At 43.4% G+C, this 27,638-nt stretch overlaps 2 protein-coding genes and 1 long non-coding RNA gene across 3 annotated transcripts in view; all 3 read left to right on the top strand.

The window, feature by feature from the left end:
• The first annotated feature begins 10,103 nt into the window (after positions 1 to 10,103).
• Positions 10,104 to 15,766, top strand: LOC133107580 (tripartite motif-containing protein 16-like). Its single transcript, XM_061216568.1, has 6 exons — positions 10,104 to 10,700; positions 13,586 to 13,681; positions 13,925 to 14,158; positions 14,305 to 14,467; positions 14,644 to 14,694; positions 15,237 to 15,766. The coding sequence occupies exons 1-6, from the start codon at positions 10,110 to 10,112 to the stop codon at positions 15,764 to 15,766; spliced, it is 1,665 nt and encodes a 554-aa protein (XP_061072552.1). The 5' UTR covers positions 10,104 to 10,109.
• Positions 15,767 to 17,682: 1,916 nt separating this feature from the next.
• LOC133107284 (uncharacterized) lies at positions 17,683 to 18,655 on the top strand. The gene is made up of 2 exons (XR_009704586.1): positions 17,683 to 17,833; positions 18,491 to 18,655. It is a non-coding gene; the product is annotated as an uncharacterized LOC133107284 (long non-coding RNA).
• A 7,608-nt stretch (positions 18,656 to 26,263) lies between these two features.
• Positions 26,264 to 27,638, top strand: part of LOC133107887 (tripartite motif-containing protein 16-like) — a 5,684-nt gene continuing 4,309 nt past the window's right edge. Inside the window, exon 1 of the mRNA XM_061217165.1 lies at positions 26,264 to 26,854. Within this exon, the coding sequence (XP_061073149.1) occupies positions 26,264 to 26,854 (591 nt within the window). The remainder of the gene's footprint in view (positions 26,855 to 27,638) is intronic.

Below are 27,638 nucleotides of genomic sequence, written 5' to 3'. Positions count from 1 at the left end.
TGCACCTAGCTCCAACTAGTCCTTTTGGCAGGGTTACTGACTGATCTTTGGTGTGAGAGGCTGAAAACATATGGGAGGTGTGCCACTTCTGTTTGGGACATTTTGTCTGTGTTCCAGTCCCTGCTTGCCCCTCAGCAGGAACTGACTCTAGTTTAAATAGTCAGGCTTTGAGGTGCCGTTTTCAGTATCCCATGCTTGCTGCTTTTCTCTTAGCAGCTTCCTTTTTGAAGCTACCAGAGAGGGGTTTGGTTCACTGTCACACTGGGGTTTGATATGTCCATCCTCTCCACATCTGAAGCAATACCAGGGTTTTGGTCTATTGCTTGTGTTGCTCTTTACATCTCGGCCACGAGACTGCAGCTTTTGTGATGTGTCAGCTGAAGACTCGCTGACTTGGGAGCTTCTAGTTTGGCAGCTGGTTTGGACTCTTTCTGCTGCCTTTCTGTGTGATTCGTGTGAGCTGGGATTGTAAATCAGCTATTTGTCTTTTTAGATTTTGGATTTCAGATTTGGAATCAGGAGTCGATTGTGATGGGGTGCATTCTTCACACTGCACGCAAATGCCTTGATAATGGGATGACACTTTCGGCTTTGAGGCATGGAGATACTGCTTCATGCGGGATGCTTCGGAGGTCTGCTTGTCTTCTGCTGTGCGGAGTAACAGGAGAAATTCTGCAAAGGTAGGTGGGTTCTGTTTTCTTTGTTCTAGCAGCAGTTCAGATATTAAGGTGTTGTCCCAGCAACAAACTGTCTTAAAAGTTGCCGGCAAAGGTCGCTTGTAGCCACGCCTGCCCTCCTGAAGGTGGTGTTCAGCATCACTTGCAGCCGTTGAAGGTAAGCTGAGGGTTTCTCACCATTATCCTGCATTGTGTTAAGGTATTTTGCAAAGAGGTCATCTCCAACTTCGACAGTACTAAAAGCAGAATCCAGGATCTCCAAATACACATTTGGAGGGGATTCAGGTGTCAGGTGCTTCACCATGTCAGGTGCTTCACCATGTCAATAGCGGGAGACGAAAGGCTTTCAAGGAGTTTCCGTGACTTGTGTAGATCTGACTGTTTTGTGTCTTTAAGAAGAAGTTCCACATTAGAACGCCATGTCTCATAATCCACTTCATTGTTGGGTCAGGGGCAATGCCCAGAGAAGGGTCTGAGTCTAAGGGATGCATATACATGCATAGCAGAGTCTTCATTTCTTACTATGTGCTCGACTATTACTTTCTGTACTTCAGGTGGATTGACATCGAAAAGTTTTAGAGCAGGCTGTGTCTTCTCTTTGCAGGGTGCTGGTGGTGGAGACCAGTTACACTCTGGCTGAACATGTTGCTCTGGTATATCAGGTGAGTTCACTCCCATGTCTTTGTTTGGGGTTTCAGAGTTATCCAGGTCGACAGCTTCACTGACGGGGAGAGTTCTCCTTTGAGGACAGTTGCAAGGTCCTCACCAGTCTGTTTTGCTATCTCCCTTACCTCGAAGAGGTAAGTCTGTGTAGCCGTTTTGCTAGCTACAGGTACGTAGGCACTGGCTAAGGCCCTAATGTGGTAACCGGTGTCAGTTTGAGTCTGAGTGTAAAGCTTGTAGGGCAACAAAGGTGAGAGTGCCTGTACAGCTGTACCATATTCATACTCTACGATCATTTCTCTGTCTGGCTCAGAGGTGTCTCCTGGGATTGTTCTTTGAATGGTGCCGTATCGCTTAAGGAAGTCATATAGTTCCTCATCAGCTTCAGCGCCAATTATACCACTAACTATAACTGAGTTAGGGATTTTTACACTGCTCGTCTGAACTACTTCCGTCTCTAGACACCATTCAAGGTCTCTGGTCTATATTGATCTGAACCACTCTTGGCTGGCTCGCCAAATTTATGCAGCACTTGTGACACTGTATAGACAGCTATAAGCCTCTGGACCAGTTCTAGGCGCGAAGGAGTAGTTGAGTCAATAAAATAGTAGACCAGGGACTAGAGATTTGGAATGAACAAGCCGGCAGTTTACTAAACAACAGAACTGATAATACAATACACATATACAAACATTCACAATAAGGCAGGCAAGTGACCTTTTCACCCTCCTTGTTTATCCCTTTCCTTACTTAGAATAGGTTATTTTAGGTTTTGTTCTCAAATTAGTTTCTATCAACTAGATAGTTTCTTAAGACCGGTCTATATTTACTTTGGTTAATAGCCTACATTTAACAGGTTAAACCCATTTATTTGAGCTATTTTAACTCTTTTCTTGGTTTCAGGTGAACAGGTAAGTATCCTTTAAATACCCCTTTTTAGGTTAATTGACCATTTAAAGTATTACCTTCATGGGAGAAATACAATCAAAATTCACCATTCAACTCAAATACTAATCTAGTACAACATCGCTAATTTAACTCTCCAATGCAATGTCACACTGAAGAACGATAATCGTTTTAGTTCAAGTTCAGTTCAGTATCTCAGTTCTATTTGTCCCACTCTGAGAATGAGAAAAATCCACAATTCTACTGCAACAGTGATTAGCAGTAGCTGTAAAGGACTCCTATGAAAGTCTGAGTAAAGTAGCAACTTCCTGTGTACTTTTATTTTGAAGCCCTCATTAAGCGGAAGTAGGTATCGCACTTCTATAAGACCACTTGATGGTCGAAACCAGACAGGTATATCTCCGGTACACTGCTCTAAAACTAAGGCTGGAAAAGGTATAATTAAAACCAACATTGCTCGACAATAGAAGGTGTATGGTGATATTGAAGCACCTAACTGGACTGGGAAGGTATTGTGTGATTCGACTAGTTTTCATTGATATGTTATATGTGATGTGGTCTATGCTATCAAGTCACGCTAATATTAGCTTTGTTTAGTTTTGAGGTTTGTTTAGATGTCTGTGGCGTCACGGCAATGTGATGTTTCCTAGCCTTTCATGTTCTCATGCCACATTATATGTTAGTAAACATTTAGATTATTGCCCATATGTATTGTCGAGGACCCGGCCCTAGGCCCCCCTGATGAGAGATTGACGGGGATGGGTTAGGAAGGAATGCATTGTTAACCCCTCGCACACGCCATCGAGGTGGTAGTAAGAATGCCCGTAAGAAGAAAAATATGTGGTTCAGAGATAATGAGCAGCCATACTTGTCAGTGGAGGAGTCTGAAGTCGGGGACTTAGATTTAGGGTTTTAAGGAGCAAGGTTAAAGTTCTGACTGAGAATACCCCAACCCTACAGGGGAGGGGCACAATGCCTGGCTAAAGAAAAAAAATAAGGAAAACGGAAGGGATGTCAATACCGAAAGAAGATTAAGAGGCTTCAAGGGCCTTCCTGATTATAGCACAAATAATTTATCGGATAGATTCAAAGGACTGACTATAGAAGAGTTGGAGGATGATTTACACTCAGCTATTGGCTGGATGTCCTTTGTAGATCCCTTAAGGCGCCGCGGAGAGGGGCACCTGAAGAGTGTGTTGAGATGGTGGAGGGCACTAACTTCTGGCTTGCGTAAGATCAAGGTGTGGAGGAAGTCAAGGAGAGACTATGAAATTGAAACAGACACCAGTGATGAATAGGATCCTTAAAAAAATACAAAAAAGCTAGTGTTTTTCCACTCGTATATTAAGATGGTGGAAATTCCCAACCGGAGGGGCACATGAGATAAAGTATTGGGGAAATTTCTTTTGAGGTATGAGAAAATGACAGTGGGAAAAACAGAAGTGATGAATATGGTCACTAAAAAACAAGTTGCATAAGAGATAAATGTCTTCCCGCTTGAAATATTGGGGACATTTCTTATCAAAAAGGTACACTTTTGTATGCAAAAAAGATATATAAGGAATAAGCTTTTAGACCTTAGGGTAGGATCTTAGAATTTTGCTTCAGAAGATATCTATGGGCTGTTGAAGAGAGAGCAACGCAAGACAGCTCCCTCTGCGCGCCACTCCAGGATATGGATATGGAGAGAGGAGTGACGTACGCGGTGCGGACTCAGCCCAAGAGTTGTGGCAGCGGGACTGATGTCGAAGAGGTGTTCACGCGCATCCCTCATCATACAGAAAAGCTGGTGAAAGAGTTAAAGGGCTTTTACGACATGCTTGGAGCCGTGAACTGCACCTGGAGGCCAACAGACGGGACGCGGGGTTCCTCCACGCTACAGAACACCTTCCTGCTGGACCCACACAAGAACCTGAAGTCTCCCCCCCTAACCTCAGTGTCAGTGAGGAGAGGCATATGCTGCGGCTGCACTGCAAAACCCCCGACATGTTCGAAGACATACCAGTGCACATCCTATACAACAGGCAGGAGAAGTACGAAGTGCAAAGTCACGTCTTTCGAAAGTCTGGGTCCTGATCCTGCCCCAGACTCCCAAACCAATACAGCTGTTCAAAGAGCTCATCAACAGCAAGGCGGAGGGATCAAATCCCGTGGAAAACAAGATGGCTATATTTAGGGCATGGGTGGTAATTATAATCTATATTACTTGTAGAAGTAGGAAAAGTAAGACATAGAATATGTAATACATTATAAGTTTCCTTTTATTTTAATGTATTTTATTTCTCATTAAGGTACTATATAAGGTAGAAAAATGTAGAGAAGTTATTATAGTTAGATAAATATAATATTCTAGGAATAGTTTCTTTTAAACGTCCAGAAGGGGGAGCTATAGGATAAGGCTAAGGCCAAAGAGGATGGGTATTTGAGGGGTGTACCTTGATTTTTAAACATCATGGTGGAAAGGTAAATTAGAAAGAGCTAAAGGGGTATATGTAACTTGCATGTGATGAGCAAACTGAAAAGATGATATTTACACTGTAATCTGTATAACTCTATTCTTTTGATTGATTATAATAAAGTATATCTTACTATAATCATATGTGATAAAGATTCTTTAGAGGAATACATTGAATACAGGACATCGAAAACCAGATTTGCATCACACCCTTCACTTCTAGACTGGGCTGGAAGTTCAGTAGAACTTACCAGGGCTCCAGGACGTTCGGAGTACTTGAGTTCGTCCCCGAGACACCTCATGGTGAGGTACTGCTTGTGGGAACGTGAGGTCTGAGCTCGGCAAGGGGTCCGTGGCTCACGACAGTATGGTTAATATGTATCAAGTTAATTGTATTTAGTAGAAAGGTATTTGCGTTCGTTTGTAAGAGCTCATTTTATACGATTTATCTGTCCTGTAACTCTTACGGTGTTTAAAGGAGAAAAGGTGTAAGGAAGGAAGAGCGATTTGTGTTCAAAATAAGGATCAAGGCTGAACATAAATAAAGACTCTTGAAAACATCAGTAAGCTTCACCATTTGTCTGGCTGGGGTTCGCTACAGTAGCCTATTTTGGTAGGTCAAACCGTATGCAGGTGATCCGGTCACTGAGATATCTTTTCAATCCTTGTAGGTAAGAATTCCTTGGGTGAGGCTCGCAATCTGGTGTCCTGTGAGTGCGTGTCTTCCACAGCCACACACTGAACGAATAATCTTAGAATCTAACTCCACGTTAAAGTTCAACTTCCTGGGAAACTCTCCCGGGGGAAAAACTAGTAGTCTGTTACAACGATCACCAACTTCGATTTTGTTGGGATAGACCCTCAATTTAAATTACATTACATTAATGGCATTTGGCAGACACTCTTATCCAGAGCGACGTACAACAAAGTGCATACCCATAACCAGGGATAAGTGCGCTGAAAGACCCTAGAGGGAAGTACAATTTCAACTGCTACCTGTACAACAACGATAAGGACCAGGGCCTATTTGAATTTTTTTTTTTTAAACAAACAAATAAACAAACAAACAATAAAGCAAAAGTGACCAAACTTAACTAGCCAAACACTGCTTACCTAGCCAACTAAAAATACCGATAGACAAAAAAGTAAATCACAGAAAGACAACAATTAAGGTTCACAGGGAGGTAGGGAGGGACGGGGAGAGGTGCTGCTTGAAGAGGTGCGTCTTCAGTTTGCGCTTGAAGGTGGGGAGAGATTCAACAGTTCTGACCTCAACGGGGAGTTAATTCCACCACCGTGGAGCCAGAACAGACAGTAGTCGTGAGCGTGATGTGGAAGTTCAGAGAGGGGGAGGTGCCAAGCGGCCTGTGGAGGCTGACCGAAGAGGTCTGGCAGGGGTGTAGGGTCTGATTATTTTTTGTAGGTAAGCTGGGGAAGTGCTTGGAAGGCTAGCACCAATGTTTTGAATTTGATGCGAGCCATGACAGGCAGCCAGTGGAGGGAAGTAAGCAGGTGGGTGATGTGAGTATTTGGGAAGGTTGAAGACCAGACAAGCTGCTGCATTCTGGATAAGTTGGAGGGGCTAATTAATAAGCTAACAATTTGCTTTGTTAGCTTATTAATTATCAATGTGAACATTCTGATTGTACGCACCAATATTTATCTGCTTTTTCTCTCGGTTGTTGCTTGTCTCGTTCCACTGTAAGCTAAGCTAGCTGCAGCTGGGAGACGCACTCGCGAACAATTCTTACGAATTTCTAGTTCGTATTGCGTAAATAACGCTTCCGTTCAACAACTGTTTCCTCGCAAGACAGTTCGTTATCAATCCGGCATGGAATCGTCATTTTCATCCCCGTTTCTATTACTTCCCACTCTATCCAACCGTACAAAACTTCCTGCTCTCTACTCAGCCAGCTTTTTCTTCAGACTCGCGATACCTTAAAGGGGAAGTCAAGTTCAATTAAAAAGGGATTGTCAAACCTTTCCTAACCTCACTTAAAACGTGCATGAACCCAATAGCATAAGATTTCGGCATGTTTGGGGTGTCTCGGTGGCGCAGCCTGCAGAGCACTGACCGCATGCTTATTGTGAGCCGCGACGTCATTCTGACAATTTGTCGCATGTCTTTCCCTCTCTCTCGCCCCCATTCTTCCTGTCTCTATATACTGTCCAATGAAGCTGAAAAAGACCTAAAAAAAAAAAAGATTTCGCCATGTTTTAAGAAAGATTATTTATTACTATGAAGTATTGTTATTTAATTCACGATGACTATTAATTATTCTATTTGAACCCTGGGTTACAGTTGCTTTATCTATAAGCCCTTCTACACACTGACCTGCAGGTGGTATTATATTACTGTGTATCGTTCAATAATTAGAATAATTATTTAAACTAGGGTTTCTATCACTTTCATAATAATTTTACAGTGCTAGACTTCTGCTACCTTACTTACATGTCAGACAATTTACTGCTTATTTTTGTTTTTTATTTTAAACATGATGCTATTATTTAACAATTGTGAACACAATGTAGGATTAACTGCAGTTGTGGAGGGCTGGTGTGTATGCAGGATTAACTGCAGTTCTGGAGGGTCGGTGTGTATGCAGGATTAACTGCAGTTCTGGAGGGCCAGTGTGTATGCAGGATTTTTTTACCCAGCAACACCACCAGTTACCCAGGCTCAGCTTGCTCAACAGCTAATTGGCCCTCCGAACCAGGACCAGTTCACTCGTAAATTAGGAGGAGCATTCCCTGCCTGGAGTTTCTTTCTGTTTAGTTTTTCATTTTGGGATGTTGACACGTGTGCCACCCTTATATTTTTGTTGTGTGCAGTGTGTGAGTGTGTGGACTCCCCTCTCCCCGGTGCGTTGATCCCCCTGGGGTGGTGGAGTGTGGACAGGCTCAGGAGAGGGTCTGATTGTGAGCACAGAGTGGAGTGAGTGTGGAGCACGGGTGGGTACTTACCAGTGTGGGGTGGTGGGTTGAGGTGCAGTGTGTGGTAGGGGGTTGAGGTGCAGTGTGTGGTAGTGGGTTGAGGTGCAGTGTGTGGTAGTGGGTTGAGGTGCAGTGTGGGGTATTGGGTTGAGGTGCAGTGTGTGGTAGTGGGTTGAGGCGCAGTGTGTGGTAGTGTGTGCATGTATGAACCGTTTTTATTTAAAATTGTGAGAAAGACTCCGCTTACTTTATCCCTGTGTCCTGGTTGTTTGTGGGGGCTTGATTCTGGTCCCTGTGGAGGGGGGTAGCAGGGGAAGCTAGCGTGACTCCTGACCCCCCGACATACAGTACTGTGCAGAAGTCTTAGGCACCCTAGACCTTATTATGTATATCCTTATTTCTTATTTTTTGTGTGTGTTAGTATAAAATAACACATTTGAGATTTCCAAATATTCATTTTCCAAAAGATTTAATTTTACAGAGACAACTGTTTTCCAACATGCTTGGAACAACCTCCCTGCTGATTGTCTTAGCCAGCGCTGTCCTGCAGTTCTATATCTCAGAGAAGTGATGCAGTTTCCACGCCAAAGGGTGGTCACAAAAAATATTGATTTGATTCCGCTTTTAACTTGTTATGTTCCTGTGTTCCGTCCTGTGTTAGTTTATCATTGTTTATTATCATTTTATTATTTTTCATATTCATGTCTGATGTTCTTTTCATATTCATTAGTCTTTGCACTCGTCTTCCACTGTGATGTCTGAGTCTGAATGTTTACTAGCCAAGTCACTCACTTGTCTGCGTGCCCCACTATTCGGGTATTTACGGTAGTTCTGGGGTTCAATCTTCCTTCCAATCTTGCATTCCTTACTTCCTGCTTTCTCTCCATTTCATGTTTGTACATAGCACTAATAAACAAATCCCAATTAACATAAAATTTGTACAGTACTAATTATACTAACACACTAATATGTTTAACAAACTAACATTCACTAGTTTTGGGTATTTGTAATTTAAATCACTTAACTAACTTACTAATGCATCTCTAGTTTCAATTCTGTTCTGTAACTCCGCCTCCCTATTTTATCACTGATTACTTGCTTAGTTTCATCAAAGTATTCGCACCTGTCTCTCCGTATCTCTGCATCTCCTGATTCTCTGCAAATTGTCTACTCCCTAGTCCGGAGCCGATTGTATTACATATGTGTCTTTGTGAATCCAGTCCAGTCTGTTTATTTGTTAGACCGCCCTCACTCCCATGCCCCGCCTAGTTTGTCTCATTCCCCTGTGTATTTATACCTGTCCTTTTCAGTTGCACGCTGCTAGTTCATCTTGTCCTGTTTTCTTGTCCTGAGCCCTTTAGTCCTTCCCCCAGTTCTAGGCTCCTTGTTCCCTTGCCCTTGCCCTTGCCCTTGCCCATCTGGATTTCCGGTTTTGACCCCTGCCTGCTTCCCTGGACTCTTCTTTGGTTGTTGTGTATATCGGTACCTCTGCCTTGTTGGACTGACCCCCTGGTTTTTGACATTGGCCTGTTTTTTTACTCCGCTCTGTCTGCTCCTCCATTTGTAATTAAACCTGCCATTTTTTCTGCACCCCTGTCTGCTTTTGGTTCTTCTGTTCCCCCTGGCATAACATAGTACGTTCATTTAGGACCTTTCATTGAATTCTTTTTTTAAATAATCTAAACTGTACAGTGCAGTGGGTAGCACTGCCGCCTCACAGCAAGGAGGTCCTGGGTTCGAATCCCCGTCGGCCGGGGCCTCTCTGTGCGGAGTTTGCATGTTCTCCCCGTGTCTGCGTGGGTTTCCTCCGGATACTCCGGTTTCCTCCCACAGTCCAAAGACATGCACGTTAGGCTGATTGGAGAGTCTAAATTGCCCGTAGGTATGAGTGTGTGAGTGAATGGTGTGTGTGCCCTGAGATAGACTGGCGACCTGTCCAGGGTGTATTCCTGCCTTTCGCCCAATGTATGCTGGGATAGGCTCCAGCCCCCCTGCGACCCTGATCAGGATAAGCGGGTTCAGATAATGGATGGATGGATGGATAAACTGTACAGAATATTATATAGGTGCCTACGACTTTTGCACAGTACTGTAAATTATTGGGCTAATTAAGTAATGAGGAGTCGAAGTTGGTCTAAAATCCAGAAACAGATACGGGCCACCTTGTCCATCCCTGCATTAGACTAAAAGCTGAACAACATTTCATGGACTATGACTTGGAAAATGCCCATATAACTCAGCTGTGGATAAATTGCTTGGTCAGTGACCAAACACTCATCACCCTGTCGCATGCAGGCCTGTGTTTGTGTGATATTTATGAGTAAATCTCTACTCTGCTCTTGCTCTTCAGCCTGGCCTCCGTCCAGCTCCACACCTCCTGCAACTGTGAGCAGAACCAGGAAGTTACTCCCACTCTCTCTGTTACGCAATTTAGGACAAACAAAACTAAAGTGTCAGTCAGTGTGAGCAGTGAAATGGCTGAAGGTGGAATTTTACTGGATCATGACCAGTTCAGCTGTGCGATCTGTCTGGATCTGCTGAAGGATCCAGTGACGATTCCCTGTGGACACAGTTACTGTAGGGGCTGTATTAAGGGCTGCTGGAATCAAGATGATCATACTGGTGTCTACAGCTGTCCCCAGTGCAGAACGACCTTCACTCCGAGGCCTGTTCTTGGCAGAAACACTATGCTGGCTGACGTCGTGGAGAAACTGAAGAAAACAGGTCTCCAAGCTGCTCCTTCTGCTCTCTGTTACGCTGGACCTGGAGACGTGGCGTGTGATGTCTGCACTGGGAGAAAGCGCAAAGCCGTCAAGTCCTGTCTGGTTTGTCTGGCATCTTACTGTGAAACTCACCTGAAACTTCACAATGAACTCAACCCAGGAAACACACATAATATTGTCAATGCTATTGGACATCTGCAGGACAATATTTGCCCTCAACATAAAAAACTGTTGGAGATTTACTGTCGTACCGATCAGCAGTGCATCTGTCTGCTGTGTGTATTCGACGAACACAGAGGCCATGATAGTGTCTCAGTTGCAGTAGAAAGGACTGAGCAACAGGTAAGAACTGGATATAATGGCAGAGGTACTGAGTTAATTTGGAACAGTGGGATTGTTGTATATAAAAAGTTTAAAGTTAACGTTTATATCATGTAACAAAAGCAAAGTGCACAAGATGTAATGTCTCTGTATTTGTCCTGTATGTATTCATGTTTATTCTTGTGTGGTGCCTGGGGGTAAATCCTGAGGCCGTGGGTGGGCCCAGCTGAAATCCAAGACACAGGAGTCAGTAATCCAGAAAAAATTAGTCTTTTTATTTTTTCTGTTTTCTTTTTTTTTTTCGTTGGGGTATTGCTGATAGCGCCCCCCCTCAGGGCAAGGGTAGTAAAACGAGAGAAAATAAAAGGGCCGTTGAGGCAAAACTAAATTAGGTTCTTCCCAGACCGGGGTATTCTTCAGGGCCTCCTTCCTTCTTCCCTCCGGGGCCGCCGGGGCTGGGGGAAGCACACAGAGATAGGGTTAGGTAAGGGTGCTCAATTATCCTCACGTGTCCGTTGGTAATGGTGGGGCCTCCTTTTAGGTTTAATCCTCCAGGTCAGTACGGCAGAGGCTCTTTCCTCTGCTCTTCCTTCCTCAGCATAGGCGCCGACCGACTGTTTGCAGCCTCGACCACGCCTTAAATATCTTCCCCTGCTCATTAGGGAAAAGGGCTGCAGCTGAGTCAGTAGTTTTCCACCATGCTTACGTGCGCTGTCCGGGGTCCTGGACTGCAGGTAGAGGGTTCTCTCTCCATGGTGCTGATCTCTCCATCACTTCCCTAGGAAAATAGACCCCTTCGCATACCTCTCCCAATGCGTAACGGTTGCAGGGTTGCGTTGTGCGGGCCCTTCTGGGGTTCTCTACCCACGTGGCGCAACATGCAGGAGCAGGGGCGCCACACTTGTTAATTATTCATTTTTCATAGATCATTGGTTAGTGTTTTCCATTACAGTTCTCATTTGTCTTCCCCTGTTATGTCTGCGCCTGAATGTTTACCAGCCGAGTCACTCCCCTGTCTGCGTGCCCCACTATTCGGGTGTTTAAGGTATTTTCAGGTTTTCAAGAAATATCTTCCCAACTTGCGATTCTTACTTCCTGCTTTTTCTTGGTAGTTAAATGTTGTAAAGCACGATTCTTACTAACTACTACTAATCTAGGTTTTGTACAGTACTTATCCGATTAATACACTTACTGTCTGTCTAACTAACTAACTAACAATCACTTTTATTGGGTAGTTTTGAAATATTCACGTAACTAACTCACTAACGCAATCTCTTAGTATTTCTGCACTGTTCTGTAACTCCGCCTCCCTATGCTATCCCTGATTACTTGTTTAGTTTCAGCGAAGTGTTCGCACCTGTCTCTAATTATCACTACGTCTTCAAGCTATGCAAATGTCTACTCCCTAACCCGGAGCCGTATGTTTTACATGTTGGTTACATGCATCCAGTCCTTGTTTTCGTCTCCCCTCTTTGATTATCTTACTACCCCATTATGTTTCCCCATCTGTTGTCTATTTGTTTAGCCCACCTTTTCCCCAGCCCCGCCTAGATTGTTACCTTCCCTCATGTATTTAAACCTCAGTCTCTGCATTGTTCCTTGTCAGAATGTTGTTCAGTCTTAGTTCCGAATAGGTCGTAAGCCGATTTCCGAGCCTGCCCTGCCTTGCCCTGCCTTGTTTTGTTTGCCTTTCTGCTTTTCTGGTTTTTTGACATTCTGCTTTGTTTTCTGATTTCGATTTTTTGCCTTCGCCCTTCTGGATTTTTGACCCCCTTGCCTGTTTTCGACTATTCTTTTGCCTTTCATTTTTGTCATGTTGTCAGTTGTCCCAAACTGCCATGTTTGCTAATGTTAGCAATATCTTAAAATTAGCAGGACACTATCTAAAGTGGAACAAGACACACTATTCTCTGTTCTAACAAGTGTTAACATTTTTAACTAGAAGAAGATTATTACAAAACATCAAGTTGATATGTTTTACTTTTCAATGTGAAAAATGGGAAATATGTGCTCACCTCACTTTACAGTGTGCTCTGGTTTTCCCAGAGAGGATATGGCCTCAGACCATATAGAGGCACAAAACTAGTATTACAATTTTAAGTAGCGCCCTCTGGTTGTGAAGATATTAACAGTGTGACAACTTACCCATGTGACAACAAGCCCCGGTCTCCCCTACAGTTACAGTGCAGTCCGCAAGTATCTGGACACTCGTACAATTCTTATTTGAATAGTTGTTACTTATTTGAATCTAGTTGTACATTTTGATAGAGGTTGATTGAAAAGGGTTGCTGTGCCTAGCAATTAATTAATGTCAACTTCAGCACCATCAGCATTGAACGTACAGGCATCAACAGTTAAAAGATTTCACTATAAATGTAAAATATATTTAGTGGATTTAATGTGATAATTATTTAAAAGGTAACATATATCAATTCAACCACTTCAACAAAAGTATTTTGCCTGTTAGAACTGCTGGATTGAGGAATCTCACATATTTCACATAGTTCTCATTTCCTCAACAAAGTCGACAATGATAAACTGGAAATTAAGGCAAGTCAGCTCTCTGTGACAGCTCTGTTCACACCCCACAGCCCCCTATTTTCTCCCTGAATGGGAATCAACATGTTTGGAGCCGCGACTTCACACAGTTGCTTTATCTATAAGCCCTTCTACACACTGACCTGCAGGTGGCATTATATTACTGCATATCATTCAAGATCACATAAATATTGAAACTATGCTTTCAATCACTTTCATTATTATTTTACAGTGAAAAACTTCTTCCAACTAACTTGCATGTCAAACAATTTCGTGCCTATTCTTTGTTTTTTGTTTTAAACATGATGCCATTATTTAACAGTTGTGAACGCAATATACAATGATGTGAGAAATCAATCTATCCACAGAAGCAGCTGGGGGCGACACAGAGTCAATTCCAGCAGAGACTCCAGGAGAGAGAGAAGGAGCTGCAGGATCTGAGACAGGCTGTGCAGTCACTCAAGGTGGGTACAGACCAGAGGAGAAGACAACAGCTGGCTGCTGGAAGAGCCATTTCAGGGCTCAGTCAGGGCTCTCCTCCAGTCAGCCAGTGAGGAGCCCAGTGTTGGGCCACTTTCCAGCCCTGTGGGGCTCAATCCCACTGAGCCACACTGTAGGAAACAGGCTGTCTGGAGTCCCAGAAAGTGAAGCTGAGTGAAAGGGCTTGTTAAAATGTACAGCCCTCCTCTCTCTGTGTCTCCTAACAGCACTCTGCACAGACAGTAGTGGAGGACAATGAGAGGATCTTTACTGAGATGATCCGCTCCATTGAGAGAAGGTGCTCTGAGATGAAAGAGCTGATCAGAGATCAGGAGAAGGCTGAAGTGAGTCGGGCTGAAGGACTCCTGGAGCGACTGGAGCAGGAGATTGCTGAGCTGAGGAGGAGAGACGCTGAGCTGGAGCAGCTTTCACACACAGAGGATCACATCCATTTCCTCCAGGTACCATCACTGGCTCTCTGACAGTCTGCACTGTGTACCCTGTGCACACATGGTGATGTGTGTTCTTACCTTACAAAGATCTGGTCCAGGCATCGACAGAGGAATCTGTATGAACTCTTTTCTCTGTGTGTATGTCTATTCCACAGAGCTGTCAGTCTTTCTGTGTCCCTCCTGAACTTGGAGACTTACCCAGCATCACTGTCAGTCCACACGTCTCTTTTGAGGCTGTGAGGAAATCTGTCTCTGGACTGAAAGATCGACTTGAGGACGTCTGCAAGGTGGAACTGGCCAACATTTCTGAATCAGGTTGTTAAATATTTTAAGGAGAATAATCTTTTTTTTCAGTTTGTATTCCACACAACAGCAATTTTCATTCACGCTGTCAGCACTTGGTAATATTTGAAATCCATCTAAGTCTAAACATAATCCTCCATCCTCTTTATCATTCTTCATTTCTGTGCTTTTCTCCCACTCTGTCTCTGCAGTGAAAGTAGCCCATACTGTAGAGTCCAGGACCAGAGAGGATTTCTTACAGTGTGAGTGCTCACTCTCAGCTGAGACACACATTCTCACACACACGCTCACTCACCCACACATTCTCACACTCACTCACACACACACACACACACACACACTCACACACAGACTCACACACACACACACACACACACACACACAAGCACATACGAACACACACAGACACACACACTCACTCACACACACACACACACACACTCACACAAGCACATATGAACACACACACAGACACACACACTGGCTCATGCAAGCACACACACACACAGGCACACATGTACATGCACACATTCTCTTTAGAAAGAAAGATTCTATTTTCATATTCCTCTCAAATATAAATACAAAAATAGAAAATTCCAAAAATATCGTTAAGGTTTCCTACTCAATGATTTTGTGTCTGTTTCCGTGGAAACAGTCAAAAACACGCATGCAAACAAACATATGGAAAAACTTAAATCACGCCGTATAATGTTGTAGAATGAATTACACCCAGACCTAAGATGGACTTTTCCTCATATTAAATCTTATCCGTCTCCTCCATCAGATTCCTGTCAGCTCACACTGGACCCCAACACAGCGAATAAATACCTCCATCTGTCTGAGGGGAACAGAGAGGTGACCCGTGTGAAAGAGAGCCAGTCATATCCTAATCATCCAGAGAGATTTGAGGGAAAAGCCCAAGTGCTGTGCAGAGAGGGTGTGTCTGGATGCAGTTACTGGGAGGCTGAGTGGAGTGGGGGTAATACAGTGTCAATAGCAGTGTCATATAAACACATCAGCAGGAAAGGAAATGATAATGACTGTATACTGGGAGGTAATGACAAGTCCTGGACACTGGCCTGCTTTCCCTCCGGGTACTCTTTCTGGCACAATAACAAGGACACTGAAATCCCTGTTCCACCCTCCTCCAGAATCGGAGTGTACCTGGATCACAGGGCAGGAACTCTGTCCTTCTACAGTGTCTCTGACACCATGACCCTCCTGCACAGATTCCAGACCACATTCACTCAGCCTCTCTATCCTGGGTTTGGGTTTTCTCCTGGAACCTCTTTAAAACTGTGTGATCTGGCATGAGGGGGAGAAATTCATATTCAGCAGTCATCAAATCAAAAAGGGAAATTCATACCAATACCATAAAAATAATGTAACAGAAATGTAATTTTATCATTCAAATTCATGAACTAAATAAAATGTAAGATCTTATATTCTTTCAGAAACATTAATTCTTTATCACAATGTAAAAAACAGAAGCAGACATTCTTAGGAGTTTGTAACGTGAAGAATTGATTAATTCCATTAATTTTGTCTCTTTTTTCTGTGAATTTCTTTGATTGTAGTTAGAATAGCACTGACTGGAGTTTTCCTTTATTTCTTTGATGTTTGCTGTGGAATGATGAATTGTTGGGTACAAAACATAACATTGCATTGAATTGAAAACTGTTTTTTAATCTGCTTCAACAGAACCATTGTAGGATTGTACTAAAATGTGATTGACTCTATTTAACTCAAACTGTGCAGTTGTGCATTACATTCATTCATGAAATAAAAATCAGTGGCATGCTCTAAAATGGATGGTTATGCTCTCAGACATGTGAAGAGAAAATGATTGATAATTCCTGAAGTATAAAGGCTAGATGAGCAACACACACACAATGCGGGAGTGTGCCTTCTACTAAAAGCACATGCTCCATGCACTTGTTTTTGACTTCAATCCTTTTTGTATGATTTGTCCTCCTGAATAACTGACAAATATTTTTGGTTTTTTATTTTAAACATGATGCTATTATTTTACAATTGTGAACACAATGTAGGATTAACTGCAGTTGTGGAGGGCTGGTGTGTATGCAGGATTAACTGCAGTTCTGGAGGGTCGGTGTGTAGGTAGGATTAAATGGTAAATGCTTGGCATTTATATAGCGCCTTTATCCAAGGTGCTTTACAGTGAGTGTGTCCTGTTCTGCCCAGTCCACACTGGGGTAATTGGTGCTGTGCCTTCTCCTCTCCACAGTGCGGCCCTGTTACCCTGACCGGGGGATACAGAACCCCACAGCGTTCAACCATGGTGGTTCCAGACGGCAGGAAAGAGGAGCATTCCCTGCCTGGGGTTTCTTTCTGTTTAGATTTTCTTTTTGGGATGTGAACCCGTGTGCCACCCTTGTATTTTTGTTTGTGTGCACGTGTGTGAGTGTGTGGACTCCTCTCTCCCCAGTGCGTTGATCCCCCAGGGGTGGTGGAGTGTGGGCAGGCTTAGGAGAGGGTCTGATTGTGAGGACAGAGAGGAGTGAGTGTGGAGCACGGGGGGGGACTTACCAGTGTGTGGTAGTGGGTTGAGGTGCAGTGTGTGGTGGTGGGTTGAGGTGCAGTGTGTGGTAGTGGGTTGAGGTGCAGTGTGTGGTAGTGGGTTGAGGTGTAGTGTGTGGTAGTGGGTTGAGGTGCAGTGTGGGGTAGTGGGTTGAGGTTCAGTGTGTGGTAGTGGGTTGAGGTTCAGTGTGTGGTAGTGGGTTGAGGTGTAGTGTGTGGTAGTGGGTTGAGGTGCAGTGTGGGGTGGTGGGTTGAGGTGCAGTGTGTTGTGGTGGGTTGAGGTACAGTGTGTGGTAGTGGGTTGAGGTGCAGTGTGTTGTGGTGGGTTGGGGTGCAGTGTGTGGTAGTGGGTTGAGATGCAGTGTGTGGTAGTGGGTTGAGGTGCACTGTGTGGTAATGTGTGCATGTATGAACCGTTTTTATTTAAAATTGTGAGAAAGACTCAGCTTACTTTATCCCTGTGTCCTGGTTGTTTGTGGTGGCTTGATTCTGGTCCCTGTGGAGGGGGATAGCAGGGGAAGCTAGCGTGACTCCTGACCCCCCAACTTACAGTACTGTGCAGAAGTCTTAGGCACCCTAGACTTCATTATGTATCTTCTTTTTTTTTTTTTTGTGTGTTAGTATAGACGAGTTTACTCGCCCAAACCTAGGGCGCTGCCATGTTTGTTTTTTGTGTGGGAGGTGGGTATTTAACTTCCGGTTCCCATCACTTTGTTGATAAAAAGCCAACCAAAGAAAACCCATTCCCTGAACTGTGGTTGGGATACGACCGCCCTCCCCAGAGAAAGAGACGCAAACTGGAGCGAACCACCGGCTGCCAGATTGAGCTTGAATCAGAGGGTAAATTAAATTGAGCTAGCTGGCTAGATTTGTGGTTAAGTCATGTTAGTTTTGTGTTGAGCTAGCTGGCTAGATTTGTGGTTAAGTCATGTTAGTCATGTTATTTTTGTGTTGAGCTAGCTGGCTAGATTTGTGGTTAAGTCATGTTAGTTTTGTCATGTTAGTTTTGTGTTGAGCTAGCTGGCTAGTTTGGTGGTTAAGTCATGTTAGTCATGTTAGTTTTGTAACGTTGCCTGGTTTAATGCTGGTTACCTAGACAGTAGCTTCAACAGAGATGTTGTCTCTACTATCGTTACTACTAGCTACTATCGTTAGCCCAGCTGGCTGGCTATTGCCAGAAACCCTAGAGAATCAGAAACAACTCCAATGCCAGATAGCCTACTCGGAATTTGCTGTGGTCAGTTGGTGCATAACACTGCTGAATAGACAACATTACTGTTGTCTATCCAGCAGTGTTATGCACCAACTGACCACAGCAAATTCCCAGTACGTGTAAAAACCTTCCTGCCAATTAACTTGATTCTGATATTCTGATTATGACCAACCTCATTGTGGCAGGCAGAGGGCGTTGTTAGCTGACTTAGATTAGACTGAGTGGGAATGAAGAAGTGGATATATGTTGCATGGCTGACGTGTCTCTTTGCTTCTGACTGACAGTAACTGACGGGCGGGAGCCGACGCGCGTCAGTGGACGGGGAGAACCGGGAAAGCAGCAGGAGAGGCAGGCAGAGAAACGGAGCGATCTGACTGAGACTGAAAAGCCCCGGGACTGTCTGCACGTTCAAAGACTCTTGTACTTAAATAAAATCTCCCATCAGTGTCTGACCAGAGCTGTCTGTGCCTTCTTCGGGGCTAATAATCCCCCTGTCACCCACACTTATACTAATCAATAACAGTATAGCCTAACGGTAGATAATTTGATTGTTAGCTACAGAAGTTGTAAAAATAAATAAATAAGACATAGCTAACTACCTTCCACAGGATCGCAGCTGCGTGGCTACATGATCGCCCTGGTCCAGCTACACAACTGCAGCCCGCAGTCTCCACGTCTCCTGCCTCCGTTACCACTACCCACGCATTGTGCCAGGAATTGTTGAGACACTGGCTGGGTTCGACATTTGCCTTCAAATACACAAAGCTGTCGTGTTTGTATGTTAGTACACAACCAACTTTGTTGCTGTGGAGATATTGGTAGGCTTCTGAGCTTTTTAGATTTTCCATAGCGTTGCCGTCTACCGCCATTGAGTCCACGGAGTAGGAACAAATCTTGCTGTATGTGATGTTGGGCCATTTAGACATATTATCCTCCCAAGTGTGTACTGTATACGGGTGTGGGATAGACACAGTCCCTTCCCTTGATAGAGAAGTAGGTGAATGTTCCCATTTCACTTGCATTTTAGTTATACAAACACCCAGGGAACCTCGTTTTTAAATTTTCTGATGATACCGCCATCCTCAGTCTACTGCACAAAGATTCCAGTACCTCAGCCTATTTTTCTGAAATAGAAAACTTTGTGCAATGGTGTGATGCTCACCACCTCACTCTGCATGTTAACAAAACAAAAGAGTTGGTCTTAGACCCGAGATCAGTAGGGGATCATAGCCCTGTCGTTATACACGACTCACCCATTGAGCAGGTCAGCTCTTATAAGTACCTTGGAGTTCACTTAGATGACACTTTTAGTTGGTATGTGCATGTTGATATCTTGTGTTCTCGTCTACAGCAGAGACGGTATTTTCTACGCAGACTGAGAGTATATGGGGTGGACAAAAGCATCATGTTTTTATTTTACCAGGCAGTGCTGGAGAGTTTAATCAGATATGGGATGTCATCCTGGTGTCGAGGATTGACGGGGGATGGGTTAGGAAGGAATGCATTGTTAACCCCTCGCACACGCCATCGAGGTGGTAGCAAGAACGCCCGTAAGAGGAAAAATATGTGGTTCAGAGATAATGAGCAGCCATACTTGTCAGTAGAGGAGTCTGAAGTCAGAGGACTTAGATTTAGGGTTTTAGAGAGCAAGGCTAAAGGTCTGACTGAGGCCATGCGTAGAATGTGTTCTAGCATGACCGTAGAAGATGCTCAACATGCTGAACGGGAAATTGGTTACCCAGGGAGTTTGGCGTTCAAGGAAATGGTAGATGTGATAACATACTTAGTTGACACATGTGGGCTTGCTCCTACAGGGGAGGAGCACAAGGCCTGGTTAAAGCAACAGGATGAGGAAAACAATTAAGATAATTGGGAGATCAAAGAGTATGAGGAGATGGAAAAATGTAGGAGAGATAAGGAAAACGGAAGGGACGTCAATACCGAAAGAATATTAAGAGGCTTTAAGGGCCTTCCTGATTATACCACAAATCATTTATCGGATAGATTCAAAGGACTAACAGTGGAGGAGTTAAATGATGAATTACACTCAGCTATTAGCTGGATTTCTTTTGTAGATCCCTTAAGGCGCCACAAAAAGGGGCACCTGAAGAGTGTATTGAGATGGTGGCCGGCACTAACTTCTGGCTTGCATGAGGTCAAGGTGTGGAGGAAGTCAAGGAGAGACTATGAAATTGAAACAGACACCAGTGATGAATGGGTTAATTAAAAAATTACATAAGAGCTAGTGTTTTTCCACTCGTATATTGAGATGGTGGAAACTCCCAACCGGAGGGGCACATGAGATAAAGTATTGGGGAAATTTCTTTTGAGGTATGAGAAAATGACAGTGGACAAACAGAAGTGATGAATATGGTCATTAAAAAGTTGCATAAGAGATAAATGCCTTCCCACTCGATATATTGGGGACATTTCTTATCAAAAAAAGGTACACTTTTATACGGAAAAAGGATATATAAGGAATAAGCTTTTAGACCTTAGGATAGCATCTTAGAATCTTGCTTCAGAAGATATCTATGGGCTGTTGAAGAGAGAGCAACGCAGGACAGCTGTAGTCAAGCTGGAGTGGCGCGCTCCCTCTGCGCGCCACTCCAGGATATGGATATGGAGAGAGGAGTGACGTACGCGGTGCGGACTGAGCCCAAGAGTTGTGGCAGCGGGACTGATGTCGAAGAGGTGTTCATGCGCATCCCTCATCATACAGAAAAGCTGGTGAAAGAGTTAAAGGGCTTTTACGACATGCTTGGAGCCGTAAACTGCACCTGGAGGCCAACAGACGGGACGCGGGGTTCCTCCACGCTACAGAACACCTTCCTGCTGGACCCACGCAAGAACCTGAAGCCTCCCCCCCTAACCTCAGTGTCAGTGAGGAGAGGCATATGCTGAGGCTGCACTGCAAAACCCCCGACGTGTTCGAAGACATACCAGCGCACATCCCATACAACAGGCAGGAGAAGTACGAAGTGCAAAGTCACGTCTTTCGAAAGTCTGGGTCCTGATCCTGCCCCAGATTCCCAAACCAATGCAGCTGTTCAAAGAGCTCATCAACAGCAAGGCGGAGGGATCGAATCCCGCAGAAAACGAGATGGCTATATTTAGGGCATGGGTGGTAATTATAATCTATATTACTTGTAAAAGTAGGAAAAGTAGTACATAGAAGCTCAACGTTATAAGTTTCCTTTCATTTTTATGTCTTTTATTTTTTAGTAAGATACTATATACGATATAAATAAGTAGTAGACTTTAGTGTGAAGGGGGAGCCATAAGATAAGGTAAAGGCCAAAGAGGATGATGGGTATTTGAGGGGTGTACCTTGACTTTTAAACATCATGGTGGAAAGGTAAATTAGAAAGAGCTAAAGGGGTATATGTAACTTGCATGTGATCAGCAAACTGAAAGATGATATATATCCTGTAATCTGTATAACTCTATTCTTTTGATTGATTATAATAAAGTATATCTTACTATAATCATATGTGATAAAGATTCTTTTAGAGGAATACATTGAATACAGGACATCGTATACCAGATTTGCATCACACCCTTCACTTCGAGACTGGGCTGGAAGTTCCAGAACTTTGGAGTACTTGAGTTCTTCCCCGAGACACCTCATGGTGAGGTACTGCTTGTGGGAACGTGAGGTCTGAGCTCGGCAAGGGGTCCGTGGCTCACGACACTGGTATGGCAACCTCACAGCAAAACTAAAAACTAAACTCGCTCGTCTGGTGCACACGGCCATGAAGGTCATTGGAAAAAGCAGCTACCAGACCTTGCAGTCTATTTATGAACAAACTGTTCTTAGGCAAGCCCAGAGAATAGTAAATGACCCTTCTCACATTCTCCATTCAGAGTATGACCTCCTACCCTCGGGGAGGCGATAAAGAGTCCCTCACTGCAAAACCCTCAACTGTTTTAAGAACTCATTTGTTCCAACTTCTATTCAATTTCTTAACAATGCTGCTTGAGGCTGAAGTTTATGTAATAATTTTTATAGTGCCTTTATTACGGTGATCTTTTAGAATGTATTATTATGAGGTGTATGTATGTGTTATGTTATGGGATATGTGCAATACTGTTATGTAATTGTTGATGCTGTTATGGCTGAGGATGTATTGTTTGTTGTCATTGTGACTGTCAAGGCATTCATGACACATCGCAGAGTCCAAGACAAATTTCCCTGAGCGGGACAATAAAGTTCATCATATCGTATACGTGCATAGCAGAGTCTTTATTTCTTACTATGTCCTCGACTATTACTTTCTGTACTTCAGGTGGATTGACATCGAAAAGTTTCAGAGCAGGCTGTGTCTTCTCTTTGGAGGGTGCTGGTGGTGGAGACCAGTTACACTCTGGCTGAACATGTTGCTCTGGTATATGAGGTGAGTTCACTCCCATGTCTTCGTTTGGGGTTTCAGAGTTATCCAGGTCGACAGCTTCACTGATGGCGGAGAGTTCTCCTTTGAGGACAGTTGCAAGGTCCCCACCAGTCTCCCTTAACTCGAAGAGGTAAGTCTGTGTAGCCGTTTTGCTAGCTTCAGGTATGTAGGCACTGGCTAAGGCCCTAATGTGGTAACCGGTGTCAGTTTGAGTCTTAGTGTAAAGCCTGTATGGCAACAAAGGTGAGAGTGCCATTTAAAGTATTACCTTCACAGGAGAAATACAATCAAAATTCACCATTCAACTCAAATATCAATATAGTACAACATTGCTAATTTAAATCTCCAATGTAAATGCAATGTCACACTCAAGAACGATAATCCTTTTAGTTCAAGTTCAGTTCAGTATCTCAGTTCCATTTGTCCCACTCTGAGAATGAGAAAAATCCACAATTCAACAGTGATTAACAGTAGCCTATTTTGGTAGGTCAAACCGTATGCAGGTGATCCGGTCACTGAGATATCTTTTCAATCCTTGTAGGTAAGAATTCCTTGGGTGAGGCTCGCCATCTGGTGTCCTGTGCGTGCGTGTCTTCCACGGCCACACACTGAACTAATAATCTTAGAATCTAACTCCACGTTAAAGTTCAACTTCCTGGGAAACTCTCCCGAGGGAAAACTAGTCGTCTGTTTCAACGATCACCAACTTCGGTTTTGTTGGGATAGACCCTCAATTTACATTACATTACATTAATGGCATTTGGCAGAAGCTCTTATCCAGAGCGACGTACAACAAAGTGCATACCTATAACCAGGGATAAGTGCGCTGAAAGACCCTTGAGCAGGGGTGTCAAACTGAATCCCCAGGGGGCCGCAGTGTCTGCGGGTTTTTGCGGTTTCCTTTCAATCAGCTGCCAATTAAGGTCAATTAAGGCCTTGAGAACAAGGCGTGTGGATACTTTAACCAATCAGTGACTTGAATGAACCCAGAACACCCCTACGGTCCTATGGCACTACGGCCCTCCAGGACTGGAGTTTGACACCTGTGCCCTAGAGGGAAGTACAATTTCAACTGCTACCTGTACAACAACGATAAGGACCAGGGCCTATTTGAAATATATATTTTTTTGAAACAAACAAATAAACAAACAAACAACAAAGCAAAAGTGACCAAACTTAACTAGCCAAACACTGCTTACCTAGCCAACTAAAAATACCGATACACAAAAAAGTTAATCACAGAAAGACAACAATTAAGGTTCACAGGGAGGTAGGGAGGGACGGGGAGAGGTGCTGATTGAAGAGGCGCGTGTTCAGTTTGCGCTTGAAGGTGCGGAGAGATTCTACAGTTCTGACCTCAACGGGGAGTTCATTCCACCACCGTGGAGCCAGAACAAACAGTAGTCGTGAGTGTGAGGTGGAAGTTCGGAGAGGGGGAGGTGCCAAGCGGCCTGTGGAGGCTGACCGAAGAGGTCTGGCAGGGGTGTAGGGTCTGATGATTTTTTGTAGGTCAGCTGGGGAAGACCCCTTAACTGCTTGGAAGGCTAGCACCAATGTTTTGAATTTGATGCGAGCCATGACAGGCAGCCAGTGGAGGGAAGTAAGCAGGGGGGTGACATGTTAGTATTTGGGAAGGTTGAAGACCAGACGAGCTGCTGCATTCTGGATAAGTTGGAGGGGCTAATTAATAAGCTAACAATTTGCTTTGTTAGCTTATTAATTATCAATGTGAACATTCTGATTGTACGCACCAATATTTATCTGCTTTTTCTCTCGGTTGTTGCTAGTCTCGTTCCACTCTAAGCTAAGCTAGCTGCAGCTGGGAGACGCACTCGCGAACAATTCTTCCGAATTTCTAGTTCGTATTGCGTAAATAACGCTTCCGCTCAACAACCGTTTCCTCACAAGACAGTTCGTTATCAATCCGGCATGGAATCGTCATTTCATCCCCGTTTCTATTACTTCCCACTCTATCCAACCGTACAAAACTTCCTGCTCTCAACTCAGCCAGCTTTTTCTTTAGACTCGCGATACCTTAAAGGGGAAGTCAAGTTCAATTAAAAGGGGATTGTCAAACCTTTCCTAACCTCACTTAAAACGTGCATGAACCCAATAGCATAAGATTTCGGCATGTTTTAAGAAAGATTATTTATTACTAAGAAGTATTGTTATTTAATTCACGGTGACTATTAATTATTCTATTTGGGTTACAGTTGCTTTATCTATAAGCCCTTCTACACACTGACCTGCAGGTGGCATTATATTACTATGTATCGTTCAGTAATTAGAATAATTATTTAAACTAGGGTTTCTATCACTTTCATAATAATTTTACAGTGCTAGACTTCTGCTACCTTACATGTCAGATAATTTACTGCTTTTTTTATTTTTTATTTTAAACATGATGCTATTATTTAACAATTGTGAACACAATGTAGGATTAACTAACGAAACAAAAACATTAATCAGCTGCTGTTTATATCATGAAAGGTGGCGATGAATGGCAGGCAGCTGGCGAGCCCCTGCTGGGCAAACACAAGCGTGAGTGTGTCCTGTTCTGCCCAGTCCACACTGGGGTAATTGGTGCTGTGCCTTCTCCTCTCCATAGTGCGGCCCTGTTCCCCTGACCGGAGGATACAGAACCCCACAGCATTCGACCGCGGCGGTTCCAGACGGCAGGAAAGAGGAGCATTCCCTGCCTGGGGTTTCTTTCTGATTAGTTTTTCATTTTGGGACTTAACTCGTGTGCCACGCCTATATTTTTGTTTGTATGTTTGTGGGGGCTTGATTCTGGTCCCTGTGGAGGGGGGTAGCAGGGGAAGCTAGCGTGACTCCTGACCCCCCGACATACAGTACTGTGCAGAAGTCTTAGGCACCCTAGACCCTATTATGTATATCTTTATTTCTTATTTTTTTGTGTGTGTTAGTATAAAAGAACACATTTGAGATCTACAAATATTCATTTTCCAAAATATTTAATTCTACACACACATTTTTGTATTTAATTTTTAAAAGTAGCATATTACTGTCAGCAATTTACTACTTTTTACATTAAAACTTGATCAAGGCTGTCTGAGATCAGAAGGAATGTCAGAACCAGAAGAACTGTGACAAGTTATCCAACATGCTTAGAACAACCTCCCTGCTGATTGTCTTAGCCAACGCTGTCCTGCAGTTCTATATCTCAGAGAAGTGATGTAGTTTTAACGGCGAAGGCTGGTCACAAAAAATATTGATTTCATTCAGTTTTTAAATATTCTGCCAAATTATAAAAATTTTATGAGTAATGTATGGTACATTCATTTAGGACCTTTCATTGAATTCTTTTTGAAATAATCTTATCTCTACAGAATGTTATAAAAGTGCCAAAGACTTTTGCACAGAACTATAAATTATTGGGCTTTTTAAGTAATGAGGAGCCGAAGTTGGTCTAAAATCCAGAAACAGATATCACCCTGTCGCATGCAGGCCTGTGTTTGTGTGATATTTATGAGTAAATCTCTACTCTGCTCTTGCTCTTCAGCCTGGCCTCCATCCTGCTCCACACCTGCTGCAGCTATGAGCAGAACGAGGAAGTTACTCCCACTCTCTCTGTTACGCAATTTATGAGAAACAAAACAAAAGTGTCAGTCAGTGTGAGCGTCAGTCAGTGTGAGCAGTGAAATGGCTGAAGGTGGAATTTTACTGGATCAGGACCAGTTCAGCTGTGTGATCTGTCTGGATTTGCTGAAAGATCCGGTGACTATTCCCTGTGGACACAGTTACTGTCGGGGCTGTATTAAGGGCTGCTGGAATCAAGATGATCATACTGGTGTCTACAGCTGTCCCCAGTGCAGAACGACCTTCACTCCCAGGCCTGTTCTGAGCAGAAACACTCTGCTGGCTGAAGTTGTTGAGAAACTGAAGAAGACAGGTCTCCAAGCTGCTCCTTCTGCTCTCTGTTACGCTGGACCTGGAGACGTGGTGTGTGATGTCTGCACTGGGAGAAAGCGCAAAGCCGTCAAGTCCTGTCTGGTTTGTTTAGCATCTTACTGTGAAACTCACCTCAAACTTCACAATGAGCTCAACCCAGGAAACACACATAATATCATCAATGCTACTGGACATCTGCAGGACAATATTTGCCCTCAACATAAAAAACTGTTGGAGATTTACTGTCGTACCGATCAGCAGTGCATCTGTCTGCTGTGTGTGATCGATGAACACAGAGGCCATGATAGTGTCTCAGCTGCAGTAGAAAGGACTGAGAAACAGGTAAGAACTGGATATCTTATGGCAGCTCTGATACTGGATATAATGGGAGAGGTACTGAGTTAATTGGGAATAGTGGGATTGTTACTGAAGTAACATTTATATTATGTAACAAAAACAAAGTGCACTGTATTATCTGCAATTTCTGTTTCATAAGATTTATTTGGTTAAATCTAACATACAGCACAGTTACAGTGCAGTCGGCAAGTATCTGGACACTCGTACAATTCATATTTTAATAGTTGTAACTTATTTGAATCTAGATGTACATTTTGATAGAGGTTGATTGAAAAGGGTTGCTCTGCCTAGCAATGAATTAAGTGGTTGAATTGATATTTGATACCTTTGTAAATAATTATCACATTAAATCCACTAAATATATTTTACATTGATAGTGAAATCTTTTAACTGTTCATGCATTTGTGTTCAGTATTCAGAGTGCTGAAGTTGAAAATTAAACCAAGGTATTTTGGCTGTTAGAACTGCTGGATTGAGGAATCTCACATATTTCACATAGTTCTCATTTCCTCAACAAAGTCCACAATGATAAAGTAGGAAATTAAGTCAAGTCAGCTCTCTCTGACAGCTCTGTTTACACCCCTCAGCTCAATCAACATGTTTGGAGCCGCGACTTCACACAGTTCCTTTATCTATAAGCCCTTCTACACGTTGACCCGCAGGTGGCATTATATTACTGCATATCATTCAAGATCTCATAAATATTGAAACTATGCTTTCAATCACTTTCATTATTATTTTACCGTGAAAAACTTATTCTACCTTACTT

The sequence above is a fragment of the Conger conger genome, chromosome 13 (genome assembly GCF_963514075.1).
Source record: "Conger conger chromosome 13, fConCon1.1, whole genome shotgun sequence".
Classification (NCBI taxonomy): domain Eukaryota; kingdom Metazoa; phylum Chordata; class Actinopteri; order Anguilliformes; family Congridae; genus Conger; species Conger conger.
This window is presented reverse-complemented; position numbering and strand designations above follow the sequence as displayed.

What these genes read in the sequence shown, in the direction of transcription:
- LOC133107580 (XM_061216568.1), top strand. Translation starts at nt 10,110, where the DNA reads ATGGCTGAAGGTGGAATTTTACTGGATCATGACCAGTTCAGCTGTGCG. An exon ending in AGGCTGTGCAGTCACTCAAG is followed by an intron (nt 13,682 to 13,924) that starts GTGGGTACAGAC and finishes GTCTCCTAACAG; the next exon opens with CACTCTGCACAGACAGTAGT. An exon ending in CAACATTTCTGAATCAGGTT is followed by an intron (nt 14,468 to 14,643) that starts GTTAAATATTTT and finishes CTGTCTCTGCAG; the next exon opens with TGAAAGTAGCCCATACTGTA.